Source organism: Physcomitrium patens, chromosome 16, assembly GCF_059467195.1.
Source record: "Physcomitrium patens ecotype Gransden chromosome 16, ASM5946719v1, whole genome shotgun sequence".
In the NCBI taxonomy this organism is placed as follows: domain Eukaryota; kingdom Viridiplantae; phylum Streptophyta; class Bryopsida; order Funariales; family Funariaceae; genus Physcomitrium; species Physcomitrium patens.
In genome coordinates, this window is record NC_143425.1 from 13,078,622 (window position 1) to 13,094,474 (window position 15,853).

The 15,853-nt window shown below is 34.5% G+C and overlaps 1 protein-coding gene across 1 annotated transcript; it reads right to left on the reverse strand.

Annotated features, from left to right (window-relative positions):
* Positions 1-756: 756 nt before the first annotated feature.
* Positions 757-2,905, reverse strand: LOC112292979 (uncharacterized). Its single transcript, XM_024541977.3, has 6 exons — positions 2,796-2,905; positions 2,446-2,531; positions 2,064-2,200; positions 1,801-1,930; positions 1,244-1,435; positions 757-1,124 (listed from the first exon to the last, which is right to left on the reverse strand). The coding sequence occupies exons 2-6, from the start codon at positions 2,497-2,499 to the stop codon at positions 915-917; spliced, it is 723 nt and encodes a 240-aa protein (XP_024397745.2). The 5' UTR covers positions 2,500-2,531; positions 2,796-2,905; the 3' UTR covers positions 757-914.
* Between the last annotated feature and the right edge of the window lie 12,948 nt (positions 2,906-15,853).

Consider the following 15,853-nt stretch of genomic DNA (forward strand, 5'->3'; position numbering starts at 1 on the left):
AAATCATACTTACTGTGTTAAGAACTACGAAGTGCACAGGGGTTGCCCTGGCTATCACTTGCAATTGCAACCATCATGTTTCTAGTCTGAACAATTTCTAGGAAACTTGAAGACATCAAACATAGATTCTGTTTCCAATGCCAGATTTATGGATTGTTTCAAATTCGATCTTTTTAAGAAATGAAAAAATAGAGCTTGAGTTTTTGTTTGGTTTCTTAAATGATAATATAATATCATTTTAATCACCTCTGGCTCACATGGTACCGAGCATTCCATTTCATGAAAGACGAACACATTACAGAGAATTGTACCAAAAAGGGAAAATTTCAACTTAATAAATCTCTATTTCAAATCTGTTTTACTTGTGCGGATGCGCACCTTTGGATACTATTCTACACTTCGGTTCCACACATTAATGTACACACAGAAAGTATCCCACATCATTTCTTCATGAAGAGTAAAACTGCAATTTGCCAATTACAAGAGACATGCAACCTTTTCGTATCCTGCCCATACGTGACGAACATCCAGTTTGACAACCCGAGGATAGGGATGCCTCTGGAAGCACTTTTGGAAAGAAAGTAAAATAGAAATAGAAATAGAAAATCAGAAATCAAGTATGTGACTGGAGACATGCAAACATGTACAAAAGCACCGCAAAATGTGGACTGTTAAAGCCAGTGAACCTAAGATTAACTATCGAACACACCACAATCAAACCAACACATACTACCAGGGAATTCAATACATTCCATATGATAAACACTGTTATCCAACGATTTACTTCCGAGTCCCGCACACTATACAGCTTCCATTCTTTGCAGAATCTTCAGACGATTTGGACAGTGTGCTGCGTACAACAGCCTACCCTACCCCACCTTTACACAATGGAAACACCTTCTAACTATGCTCCCTCAAGCCTTCAGGTACTTGCCAAACCAGGCATCGAAGTGGGACCAAGCCTTGTCCACCACCTCTTGGTGGTGCTCACCGAAGCCAGTTTCGATCTTCCGCTCAACTCCTTCAGGGGAGGAGTTCATGAATGCATGAGAAACATTGGGATATATGTACACTTCACTTGGCACACCCGACTTCTGCAGCTGCTTCTCTAATGCCTTTGCGCTCTGCACACACATGCATGTTACGACTGAATCACAATGCTTGTGGCTTCTCGACAATTGCAGAATCCAATCCAAACTCAGAAAGGTTTGGAAACATTTGAGACCATATGGGTAGGATTCACCTCAGCATCTGAAAAGCCCTTCAGTTTATCATTTTGTCCGAAGTGAGCTTGCACAGGTGCCTTGGCCTGGGTAGGATCTGCAAGCTCGGGAGGTGGAATGCCGTAGAAAGCAACGGCGGCGTCTATTTCTGGGACGCGGACGGCACTTGCAATAGACAATGCTCCACCCATGCAGAAACCCACTACTCCAACCTACAAACAAGAAATGCCACGCCTCAGACATCTTGTATGGAAAAAAACTAAAAACTAATCAAACAAAACCTGTCCAGAACGATTCAATTTGCACAGAATTATTTCTCCACTACCACGACTCAAATGGGATTGAGAATGAGGCGTTGAAATAACTCAAAAAAGAAGATACTGCTAGGAGGCCTACTACCCATGCATCTCAGATATTGAATGGAAAGTCAAACAACCAAGAATTCAAAAAGCGATACTAGACAAGGAATGAACCAATTAACAATACGCTACAGTCTCTACAACTTAACTTAAATCACTACGCGTTCCATGAGTTCAACTGAGATGAGCATAATCATTTGCTTAAATAAAACATCAACCTTCGGAGAGCCATGCTCTTTTAACCATTTGGCGGAGGCAGCTATATCAGCGACAGCTCCAGGCCAATCCAGACCCTCCATCAGGTGCTGAGCCTCCGCTGCATCCAAACCAACCTTTCCGCGGTACAAGCTGCACAACTCAATGACGAAAACGTAGAGAATTACATTGCTGTGTACATACTCCTCATGCAATCTTCTCAAAGCCAGTGCAAGTGTTGCACGAATACATTTAACAATGGATTCTCAGGGCAGGAAAAGCTTACTCGGGAATGAGAGCACGATATCCCTTCTGCGCAATAGTCATTGCGTGGTTCTTGATTTCAAAATCAACGCCCCACCATTCCTGCACTACCACAACACCAGGGGCCTTCTCGTCTCCAACGACATACACGTCGAAGACCTGGACAAACCAAACTCATCAACAATCCATCTGATTCCGAGCTTGATCTAGAACCAAGTCGCTGTGATTGTTATCTCACGGACACGACCAAAAGCTTCTGGCTAGGTTTGAGGACGGATATGAATACAAAGCCCAATAAAAACGACCCTTCTTTCAACACTTCAATCTAAAGAAGCCTAACAAATGCAACAAATATGTGCGAGCACGATAAACACCAACAGCAGAGATTACGGCAAAGGACTTACATCTTTGGCATCCCCGTTTCGCTGAATTTGTAACTTCTCAAGAAGCAAAGCCATCGTGGGGCTCCTAAATGAGTCCTTCCTAGACGCTGCAATTCAAACAGAAAACAATAATAAACAGCATGTCACGAGTGCCCACAAACCCCGCCCACACGGAACAAAAACCACGTTAGCCTAGATAATAGTACAAACCCACAACAGTTCATCGTCTGGTCACAAAAGCGACCGCGTCACAACCCTTAGAACTACAAGACCACCTCACACCAAAAGCCCACCAATCACAAACCCCACAACGCAAACACAAGAGTCAGAAAACGCCGGCATCGTTCCAACAATGCGAGAATCCACCTCACCTGCGCGCGTGGTGATAAACCTCTGTCGCTGAGTGCGGGCAAGCTGGGAGATGTCGAAGTGAGGGTGATGGACGCGGAGCTGAGAAGATAGGAAAAGCGGGGAATGAGCAATGGGAGCAGAAGGAGCAACAGCAGGGGCAGGGGAGTAGAAAAGGGGACGCAGCAGGCAGATGGGAGGGGCCAAGTGGCGGCATGTAAACGCGGTGCATCGCATCGCCATTCGTGCCGATCTCTCGTGTTCCGACGACAACGCAGATGGTGGTGCTGCTTCTTCCGAAAGTAGTTTCTTCTTCTTCAAGTGCTGCTCCTCATTCACGTCGTCGTCGTGGTATTTCTTATCGTCCACCTCGTCGTCGCCCTCTCGTAGGTTTCTTCGCTTCCTCGGATGGCGTTGGCGATGGTGTGTCCTCTTCCTTCCCTTCTCCGTGTGGAATAATAATAATCCAAAGTCACTTACTTTCTTGCGTCCCAGTGGCCTTTTTCACATCCGCTGCCATATCGCCCTCTCCTAGGCGCTTCTATGCACCACATATAGCAGGTCTTGAGGTTTGATGCCAACTTCGGTGGCACCATCAAGGGGGTGTAAAGATAAGAAGTAGGCTTAGTACAAATCCTATCTTAGCCTAAATTGTACAATGAATAAAAATGTTGTACATTTCAATATTTTAATATAAAAGTTATATAGTACGTCAACCTCAATATGTATTAGGATACATGATTGTTCTATGCATTTGTTATGCTTGTACTACATTGAATGGTATTCATCCCATTATCATCTCATGCCTTTGTTAAGTTGAGCCATGTTTGGAGACTCATGACCATCTTTGATGAAACTTGTCTCTTCTTTTGTAAACAACTTGTCTTTTTGCCAATCATACCACATTGGTTGTAATAACAATCATGTCCATCCAATTCTTTGGTAGAGATATAGGATATAATATGAAAATCTGCAAACGCACAAATTTAATGTGCATCAATTGTGGCAAGTATTTTATTGTTAGGGCTCTATTTGATTGTCACAGACATATACATGTAAGCCAATAATTACATGTATAAATAAGTAGAAGTAAGTAAAAGCAGGTAAAAAGAAATTAATTCTATAGTATTTGATATGAAAGCTTCCTAGAAGCTTTATAGACGCTACTTTGACTTTATTGGTGTCTTTAATTGACTTTTTGGATTAAAAACGTGGTCAACAAGTTGGCCATGTGCCACACATGTTGTTAGCTTGAAGACCAAGCTAACTATGTGGCCCATACATAGAAAAACTTGCCTTGTAAGTCAAGGCATGTGTCCTACAAAGTCAACACATATTGAAGGTCCTATAGAACGTCGCCACGTAGCCCCTAGTTAGATAGTATATATAGAGACAAGAATAAAGCTCTCTTCACTCTTGTCAACTCCTTTCTTGCTTCCAGTCTAGTTTCAAGGGTCTCTAGTTTTCTTGTCTTTTGGCAATAGCCATTTCATTTCCTTTTTTTAATATACATATATAGTTATTTCTATTTTGTCATCTTTCTTTGAAAGAAGTCTCACTTGTTTATTTTTCTTTATAATGTTCTTGTCCTTGACAGATTGACAAGAGTACACTTACAATATCAGAGCTTTGTCTAATCTTGATTAAGAGTGGATTACCTCTTTTTCTTGATAAGACATAAGCATATGAGAAGTTGCAGATTATCTTCTTCTAAACTGATATTGTCCTTAGTATTTTCTTTGTTCTCAAGTCCTCTCTTCTATTTGTCTTGAGCGATATTAGACATCTTTTTTTCTAAGTGTTATCATGGCAGAACTTGCTAAAATGAAGAGTGCAATGGCACAAATGCAAGAACAATTGAAGGAGTTAATGTTTGCGATGCATCAACTCAATTTACCACCACAAAGAGCAACAAGATTGGCAGGAAGTGAAGATATAAAAATGATTGGAACTGCTTCAATATCTGCACCAAATCATGTTCCTCATCTTATGGTGGAATGCGCTTCCAATGTTAAAGAACTAAGAATTGCCCTACCCGAGAAGTTTGATGGCACCAGATCAAAGTTTAGAAGATTTATCAATCAAGTACAACTTATGATTGAACTTCAATCCCAAAGCTATCCAACTCCATGATCACAAGTTAGATTCATTGGTACACTTCTTTCAGGTTCACCATTATCATGATTTTTATCTTATCTTGAACAACAAGATCCAATTTTGGATAATCTACATGCTTTTTTGGCGGAATTTTGATCCATGTATGGAGAACATGATGCAATTCGTGTTGCAATTAATAAGATTCGTATTTTACGATAAGACAATCGATCAATAACGATGTATGCTTCATAATTTTGACAACTTGCAACTGATATCAAGTGGAATGATGTTGCACTTATTAGCCAATTTCTCTATGGATTATAATATGAGGTAAAAAAATTAATGTTCAACTTATTTGATCCTCAAACATTGAGTCAAGCAATTGACTTTGTTGTGAAGTCCAATAATCACCTTTTTGAATTCCGATCTGAGAACCGTACAAGTGGACTTCAATATTACTATAATTCAATAGCAACACCAACATCTATTCAACACATATATTCGGAAGTAGAGGATATGCAAATTGATGCAGTACGTTTCAAACCTCTTACTGAGCAAAAAAAGACTCGTCGTCGTCAAGAAGGATTGTGCTTATATTGTGGAGAACCTAAGCATACTACTCAACATTGTCCAAAGAAGTAATGCAACCGTAAAATAAGGAGTACGGTGATCAAAGAAGATAGCATGTCGGAAAACGAATTTGTCCAGCTAAAATAGGGACCGTGCAGTTGGAACCTTGTACAACGCCTAGTGAAGGTCCTATCCTCTCTACAGAATCCTCTCCATGTTATACGATAAATGTTATTCTAGGATCTAAACATCTCAAAGCCTCTACCTTGCTAGATTTAGGAACCTTAGCATGTTTCTTAGATGAAAAATTTGCTAAAAGACATAGCATATTTTTAGTAAAGAAAACTAAACCTGTTCATGTAAAAGTCATAGATGGTCGTCCATTGTCTTCAGGAGATGTTACTCATGAAACTCTTCCTATAGAAATAACAACTAATGGTCATAGTAGCTTTATAATATTTAATATTATTAGATCTCCTTCTAATCCAATCATTTTAGGTTTATCATGGCTAGAAAAATATAATCCTAAAATAGATTGGACTTTTCGTAGTCTTGAGTTTTCTGAAAGTATAATTAAGAGTGTAGTTAATCAAGTAGAAAGTCATCAGTTTAGTATAACTAAACCTATATTTATAGATGCAAGTACTTTTTTATATGCTGCAAAAGAAGAATCACCTTATGTCATTTATGCCACACCTGTTTCTACTGGTAGAAAGACTTCAAGTGGCATTTCAAGCCAATATGAAGATTTTCAAGATGTATTTGAGAAAAAGTATGCAGATACTCTTCCAAAACATCGTTCCTATGTATGCTCAATTGACCTTCAAGAAGGAGCACAATCGCCATTTGGACCAATCTACAATTTATCTCAAAATGAGTTGGTTGAACTCAAGGAATATATTGAAGAGAATTTGGCCAAGAACTTCATATGCCATTCCAAATGTCCAGTAGGAGCTTCAATTTTATTTGTGAAGAAAAAAGATAGATCATTGCAGATGTGTGTTGATTATCGACGATTCAACAAAATCGCTATCAAAAATAAGTACCCACTACCTTTGATATCTGGACTTCTTGATCAGTTGAATCAAGCTAAGATCTATACAAAAATAGATCTATGGAGAGCATACAATTTGGTACACATCAAAGAAGGAGATGAATGAAAGACTGCGTTTCGAATAAGGTATGGACATTTCGAATACAACGTCATACCTTTTGGACTAACAAATGCACCAGTAGCATTTCAACATCTAATGAATGATGTCTTTTGAGAGTTTTTAGATGATTTTGTTGTGTGTTATCTAGACAACATCTTAATCTATTCTAAGAACCCAGAAGAACATGAACTTCATGTTCGCCAAGTATTACAAAAACTAAGAGATGTTAGACTCTTTGCTGAGATAGAAAAGTGTGTATTTCACACTACCCAAGTCGACTTTTTAGGATACATCATTTCAAATGATGGACTTATGATGGATCTTAAGAAAGTTCAAACTATTATGGATTGAAAGATCCCAAAAACGGTAAGAGATGTCTAATGTTTTTTTGGGAATTGCCAACTACTATTGGATCTTCATCAAAGACTTCTCTCAAGTTGCAGCTCCTCTTACATGTTTGACTTGCAAAGACAAACTTCAATGGAATCAAGAAGCAGAAATAGCATTTGAAGCTTTGAAGATAACCTTTGTTTTAGTACCAATCTTGTATTACGTCGATTTTTTTAAGCCATTTTTTTATGGAAACAGACGCATCAGATTTTGTTTTGGGTGCTATATTGTCACAAATGGAAATAGAGATAAACTTTATCCAATATCTTTTCATTCCAAAAAATTTCTAGCAGTCGAGATCAACTACAAGATCCACGACAAAGAACTTCTTGCAATCGTGGATTTGTTTTAAGAATGGCACCATTAACTAAAAGGTGCTTCTAGTCCAGTCACAAAGTATATGGATCACAAGAACCTTGAATATTTTATGTCAGCACGTATTTTGAATCGTCGCTAAGTCTGTTGGAATATGTCTTTGTCAAGATTCGAATTCAAGATCACTTATCGCCCAGAAAAACAACAAGATTTGTCAAATGCACTCTCTAGACGATCTTATCTTGCACCAAAGGAAGGAGATGCTGCTTTTCATCAACAACAGACAATTCTCCTAAAGCTAGAGCATCTTTATCTTCGAGCAATGAAATCAACACTAATTATTGATTCAACTTTTATTAAGCAAGTTCAGTCAAGTATGTCTTCTAATCCTCTTATTTGTGATATTAAGGAAAATCCTTCAAAGTCTCATGATACTTCCAAGTTTAAATTTAAGAAGAATCTATTATATTTTGAGGGACGCCTATATGTTCTAGAAGGTAAAGCTCGATTACGTGTTCTTCAAGCTCGTCATGACTTTCCATCAACATGACATTTTGGATACAATAAAACTTTGGAACTAATATTCAGGGACTTTTGATGGCCACAAATGTAGAAAGCAGTCAAAGATTTTGTACAATCTTGTAATGTTTGCTCAAGATCAAAAACTCCTTGTCATCGACCTTATGGACTTCTTCAGCCATTATCCATTCTAGAACTACCATGGTCTTCTATTTCTATGGATTTCATCATGGACCTTCCAATCTCAAGTTCTTATGACTCTATATTCATGATAGTAGATCGTTTTACTAAGATGGCATATTTTGTATTATGTACAAAATTTAACACAGGTGAAGAAATAGCTAAGCTCTTTCTTGACAATATCTATCACTATCATGGATTATCCAAGGATATTATATCAGATAGAGGAACTCAATTTGTATTAAGATTTTGGTGGATTCTTTTCAAGATTCTAAAAGTGGATATAAAATTATCTTCGACATTCCATCCTCAAATGATGGACACACTGAGCATGTTAATCAAGTTTTGGAGCAGTATTTAAGATGTACCATTAACTACCAACAAGATGATTGGACAACTCTTTTGCCATTGGCAGAGTTTGCTTACAATAACACGGTACATTCTTCTACCAAACAAACACCTTTCTTTATTAATTATGGTTATCATCCACAACTTGATACTTTTGACTTTTCAAAAGTTGATCATCTTGCTGCGAAAGATTTGGCAATTCATTTGTCAGAGCTACATGCAACAATGAAGGCACAGTTAAAAGAAGCTCAAGAACAACAAAAGATCAATGTGGATGTCTATCGAAAAGAACAACCACCATTCCACATGGGTGATAAGGTATGGTTACTTCGTCGCAATATTAAGACCACTTGTCCCTGTAATAAGTTCGATTATCGAAGGCTTGGACCATTTTCTATTTCTGCACAAATTAATCGAGTTGCATATTGTTTATATCTACGAAAGTCAATGAAAATCCATCCAGTATTCTATGTGTCTCTTCTTGAACCAAACAAGATAATGGACATACCAAGAAGAAGACAAGCTCCACCTCCTCCTATAGAAGTGGACAATAATGAAGAATTTGAAGTGAAAGAAATCTTAGATTCAAGGCAGCGCCAAAAAAAATTAGAATATCTTGTCCATTGACGTGGATATGATATTAATGAATACACATGGGAGCGAGTAAAGAATCTTACAAATGCAATAAAGGTGGTGGAGGCTTTTTATCGACGACATCTATCAAAATCAAGATAAAAACCTTCTTTATAAAAGAATTAAGATCTAGGCAAGATAACATTCTACTTTCAATCCTTATTTGTAGCTTCTTTGTAGTTGTGACGCTCAGGAGATGGAGAACCAACAATCAGTGGATTTGACTCTAGAGCCTTCATTTGTTGACTTATCAGATGAGACATTACGATTGTTTCAATCTTCAAGACAACGTAATCAAAATGAAGATCTTCAAGAACGACATGTTCTTCCTCCAATAGATGGCAAAATACAACGCATTTGGTATCACGACCTTGGAAGGGACTTCCAATGTTTGGTGATTTTACTAGAGGTAGGAACAACTCCTGATGGTGTTCCAAATGTTTTATTTGAAGGAAGTTATGAAGGCCTCAATAATGATCAAATAATTGGGTGGTCCTTCCGTCCTAGTATGGGACACTACCAATGGTTGAGAGGCCCTATCAATCATCTTTGAAGAGAACAAAGATCAGAGTATGTGGCAAATACAATTCGTCGCATCATAGATTTCTTCAACATATGATTACTACTCCTCGTGGAACTCGTCCCTAGAAGAGAGGGTAATGTCACGAACATACACATGTAAGCCAATAATTACATGTATAAATAAGTAGAAGTAAGTAAAAGCAGGTAAAAAGAAATTAATTCTATAGTATTTGATATGAAAGCTTCCTAGAAGCTTTATAGATGCTACTTTGACTTTATTGGTGTCTTTAATTGACTTTTTGGATTAAAAACGTGGTCAACAAGTTGGCCATGTGCCACACATGTTGTTAGCTTGAAGACTAAGCTAACTATGTGGCCCATACGTAGAAAAACTTATCTTGTAAGTCAAGGCATGTATTCTATAAAGTCAACACATATTGGAGGTCCTATCGAACGTCGCCACATAGCCCCTAGTTAGATAGTATATATAGAGACAAGAATAAAGCCCTCTTCACTCTTGTCAACTCCTTTCTTCCTTCCAGTCTAGTTTCAAGGGTCTCTAGTTTTTTTGTCTTCTGGCAATAGTCATTTCAGTTCCTTTTTTTAATGTACAAATCAAGTTATTTCTATTTTGTCATCTTTCTTTGAAAGAAGTCTCACTTGTTTATTTTTCTTTATTATGTTCTTATCTTTGAGATTGATAGATAATAGAAAAATACTAAGTTAGTAAGTTTGGGAGATTCTTAAACATTCATAAGGTTTTGATGAGCAATTAATACATAAGATTTAGTAACTCAACATAGATGACCTTGATCAAAAAAAGAATCTCTTATCATAATGGAATCGCATTGAATGTCACAGACATATACATGTAAATCAATAATTACTTATATGATTATATAAAAATAAGTAAAATTAGGTTAATTTCCTAATATCTTCTATGGAAGCTTCTTAAAAGCTTCATAGACACTCTTTTGACTTTATAGGTATTTATAATTGATTTTTTAGGTTAGAAACATAGACAACAAGTTAGCCATGTGCCACACATGTTGGTAGCTTGAAGAACAAGTTAACTATGAGGTGCACATGTAGAAAACTTGCCTTGTATTTTAAGACATGTGCCTTGCAAAGTCAACATATATTAGAGGTCCTATAGAACATTACCATGTAGCTCCTAATTAGATGATATATATAAAGGCAAGTGTGAAGCTGTCTTCACTCTTATCAACTCCTTTCTTGCTTCTAGTCTAGATTCAAGAGTCTCTAGTTTCTTTGTCTTTTGGCATTAGCCATTCTAATTTCCTTTTAATATATGTACTACTTTATTTTTATTTTATCACTTTTTTTTAACACATATTTCCTAGGCTCATGCATCTTTTCTAATTCATGTGCTCGATATCCAATTCTCTCTTGTATCAACTAGCAAATATTTATAACAATAATTTCAAAGAAAAGATTTAATGAATTCATAATCAAAAAAAAAATCTTATTCCACATTAGATCTAAGAATCCATTTTTTCTCTCAACTAAGCGGATTTAATGTAAGAATCATTCTCAAAAGATACCATTTGCAATGTGAGTTCTAAATTTTTCACTTCTTCCTACTATTACTTGTTTTAATCGCCTAAAGTTTTCTTGTCACCTCAAACATTACCATTGAAATCTCAATGCTTTATTAGTTGGATAATATAAATCAGCTCTTTAAGAAAAACATAATCATTCACTTACTTAGTAGTAACTTATACTAATATCTATATAAGATCTTCACAATTCCATCATTACATAACAAAAGACTTACCATGCTTTTTCAACCTAGAAAGTAGATTCAATTGGCGAACTTTCATATTTGGTCAAATAATTTCTCCATCATACTTGTGATAATTGACCCACTACGCTCTATTTACTAGGATATTGGGCACAAGCATTATAGTGTCTTTAAGGCTATATGATATCTTATTGTCTCTCAAGGAGAAACAAGCATATTTTTGTATGATAGCTTGATAATGTATTAAAGAAAGATTCTTAAAACTTGTATAATTCTTGTTTTAGCCAATACAAAAGAAGAATCTAGATTCAGACAAAAAGATCATAAGAAATTCTTTGCCACCATACAAGACATATATTTAGATATCTTCCTTATGATAGAGCAGTGATATTGTGTTACATGTCTTATCTACAATAACCTCAATAATTTAGTATAAGCTCCATTGTTTTTGAGCATACCTACTTTAATCACTCACAACATTTTCATAGATGCACCTCTTATGCAACAAGTAGGCTATTAAAAAATTGTAAAAGAGTATGACATTATTAAAGCCAAAATACAAAAATTACTCAATTTGAAGGTAGCCAATCCATCTCATTTTTTATAGGCCTTGCTAGTAGTTTTGATAGAAAAATTAAATGATACCACCTGATTTGGCATTGACTACCAATACAAATTCTATTATAAAGAAGGTCACCTACTTTCTTTCTCAAATTGACAATACATTTGATTGATTATATGGACTTACAATCTTCTTTAATATTTACTTAATCTATAGATTTATGCAAGTCTTGTGATTGAATGAAGTGAAAGAAAAACCACCTTTTATTTGTTGACAAGACTTATTTCAATTTAATACCATGTCTATAGATCTTTGCAATGTCACACAACCTTTTCAATGTATCATATATATGGTACTAGACAAGCTTTGCTAAAAATGTATCCTAGTATATATTGATGATAACATATACTTTAGAGTCTTTGATTCTCACCTATTAATTTTTAACAAATCTTTACATAGATTTGATGTGCAAGCCACAAATTTAAGTCCAAGAAATATATCATTGGTCTATCAAAGCACATGTACCTTGGACATGTCATCTTTATAGTAGGTTTATGCCTCGATTTTAACAAGGTACAAGTAATCTCTCAATTTCTTGGATATATAAACCTTAAATGTATCTAATCTTTCATTGTTCTGATCAACTACTATCAACTGTATGTCAAAGATTTTGCAATACTTGCTGCACTATTCTATTGTTTTATTAAAAAAGATATGGTCTTTATTTGGAGTCATATAAAATATGCTACTTTTGATAAATTCAAGACCCACCTATACAATGTTTCTTTTATTATTTATCTACATTTCTATCTATCCTTTATCTTATATATAACTAAGACGTTGGTACTAACTAAGACGTTGTTAAAACTATCCTTACTTAAATATTGATTATCAAAAATAAGTAATCACATATACTTTGTAATATCTTTTAAAAGCCAAGAAATATTTTAGTATGATGAACAAAGAAGGCATTGCTATTATCTTTGTTCTCAATCACTTTTAATTATACCTTCATGACTCATAATTTGTTCTTAAAACTGACCACACCTTCTTGAAGTCTCCATATATTCATGTGATTTGATGGAGTATTGTCACGAATATACATTGGTACTCTAGTAAATATCTACATGATTAGGTAGGAATATATAAAAGTAGATAAAAATGAGTTAATTTCATAAGACCTTTTAAAAAAAATTCCTAGAAGCTTCATAGACATTACTTTGACTTTACATATGTTTATAGTTGATTGATAGATTAGAAACTTGGTCAAAAAATTAACCACATGTTGGTAGCTTGCAAAATAAGTTAACTATGTGGCGCACATATAGAAAACTTGTCTTGCAAGTTAAGATATGTGTCTTGCAAAGTCAACATGTTTTAGAGGTCTTATAGGACATTGCCACATAGTTCTTAATTAAGAGTATATATGGAGGTAAGAGTGAAGCCTTCTTCACTCTTGTCAATGCTTTTCTAGTCCTTAGTCTTGTTCTAAGACTTTCTAGTCTTTTTATTTTTAGCAATAGTCATTCTAGTTCAATAATATATCATCTTTGAGTGACTTTTGAATTCTTTTCAATGATACATGAGTATATTAAGGATTTTCATTTTTCAAGATTCATGCCCTTGACAATTTGACAAAAGTAAAAATGTATTATTTTTGTCTTGTTTTAGAAGTGAGTGGATTATGCCACTTTTGTTGTTGTATTTTGAATAATAAGCTCATGAAGATTTCTAATCAATTTTTATTAGCTCATAAGAATAAAAATGTCATGTATTTCTAACGTGAATCATGGAAGTACTATGCCTATGCCTATGGAAGAAGTTTAGAATTTACCGCAAAAATTTGTGCAATTGAAGGAAGCAAGTAAATCAACCTTACAACCAAATTTAAGGAGTTTTGCTTCTACAAGTATGACAGGGATAAGGATCCTAAATTTTTGTAACAAATCAAAAATTTAAGGATAAGATTCTTGATTTTTGTAATAAGTCAAGCACTATCTAAGATTGCATCCTTTCTAATATTTCAATGGATTTACTCAAATTAGATTTACAGGCAAATTTTTATTAGAAAGTATTCTTTTTTAGTTAGCATCTTTAATAAAAAAAGATTTGCAACTCCTTTATGATTTGAATTCATTCCAAAAAGTGTTTAAGGCCACATTCAAAGAACGTCATTGAAAAAGAGTATGACAGACCAAATTCTTATCTTTATGGCAAGGATCACGGTGAGACACTATATATGCTATTGAATTTCAAAACCTTACTTGCAACATGGATTTGAATAATAAAGCCCTTATCAATCCATTTGGATATGGATTAAAAGATAGTGTCAAAGATTTGTTACTGACAATATCAAAAATAAAATCTTTTGAATAATTCATTACTTAAGCCATTGTATGTGGCAATTGATTATTTAAAAGACATCAAGAATAAAGATTTTGCTAGAGATAAATAAATCAAATAATAAAGGCAACTCCTAAATTTTTAAAAACTTATTCATTTAGGCCAGAACTAATGCAAATTGATACAAAACGTTTTAAAACCTTCATAGAGCAGGAAAAGAATTCACAATGTCAAGAAGGCTTATACTTATATTATAAAGAAGCTAAATATTTTGCTCAATATTATCCAAAGAAATTATGTAATTATAAAATAAGAAGCACAATGGACAAAGAAGACAATGTGTCAAAAAATAAGTTACTTCATCTACAGTAGGGACCGTGCAGCTAGAATCATATGCAACATCTGATAAAGATCTTATTCTCTCTTTAGATCTCTCATCTTGTTTTACGATAGAAGTTTGTTTAGGACTAAAAAATCACAAAGTCTTAGCTTCTTGGATTCAAGAGTCTCAACCTATTTTGTAGATGAAGACTTTGTCAAAAAACAAGATATATCTTTAGATAAGAAAATAAAACCTATGCATGTAGAAGTAATAGATGTATGTTTATTATCTTCTAAGGATGTTACATATGAAACTATTCTTGTAGAAGTAGCAACTAGTGCTTATGATAATTTCATAATATTTAATGTAATTAAATCTCCTTCTAATCCAATTATTTTAGAATTATTGTGATTAGAATGATATAACCTTCAAATAAACTGGATTTCTCACAATCTTGATTTTTTTTATAGTTTACCTCAAGGTCATCTTAGGCAAGTAGAAATCCATAAATCTTATACATTCAAATTATTGATAGATGCAAGAGCTTTCATACATGCTACAAATGAAAGACCATCTTTTTCTATATATGCCATGTCCATTGCTAATAGTGAGAAGATATCAAGTAGTATCTCTAGCTAATATTAAGATTTCTAAGATATTTTTGAAAACAAAAATACAGATATTTTTCCAAAGTATTATCCTTGTGATAGTACCATTAATCTTCAAGAAAGAACTCAACCACTATTTGGTCTAATTTATAACCTATTACAAAATGAGTTGGATACACTCAAAGAATATATTGATGAGAATTTGGCTAAAAACTTTATACGCCATTCTAAATCTCCAATCCCAGCTCCTATCTTATTTGTGAAGAAAAAGACAGATCTCTACAGATGTATATGGATTATTGAAGATTTAACAAGATCACTACTAAAAATAGGTATCTTCTATCTTTGATTTCAGAACTTCTTGATCAATTAAATCAAGAAAAGATCTATACAAAAATAGATCTATGAGGAGCATATAATTTGATCTATATCAAAAAAAGAGATGAATGGAAGATTGCTTTCCAAACTAGGTATGGACATTTCAAATATAATGGCATGCCTTTTGGACTCACAAATGTATTAACTGCTTTTCAACATCTTATGAATGATATCTTTTATGAATTTCTTGATGATTTTATCTTTCATTATTTGAATGATATTTTAATCTATTTTAAGAACATAAAAGAACATAAAGTTCATGTTTATTGTGTGTTACAAAAACTAAGATATGCAAGATTATACATGAAGATGAAAAAGTGTGCATTCTACACTATTCAAGTTGATTTTTTGAGATACATCATTTCCAATGAAGGC

Bases quoted from the DNA above. Each gene is read 5' to 3' on its own strand.
- LOC112292979 (XM_024541977.3), bottom strand. From the start codon at position 2,499: ATGGCTTTGCTTCTTGAGAAGTTACAAATTCAGCGAAACGGGGATGCC. The intron at 2,201-2,445 runs GTAAGTCCTTTG...TGGTTTGTCCAG, and splicing joins GAAACGGGGATGCCAAAGAT to GTCTTCGACGTGTATGTCGT. The intron at 1,931-2,063 runs GTAAGCTTTTCC...TGAGTTGTGCAG, and splicing joins TATCGTGCTCTCATTCCCGA to CTTGTACCGCGGAAAGGTTG.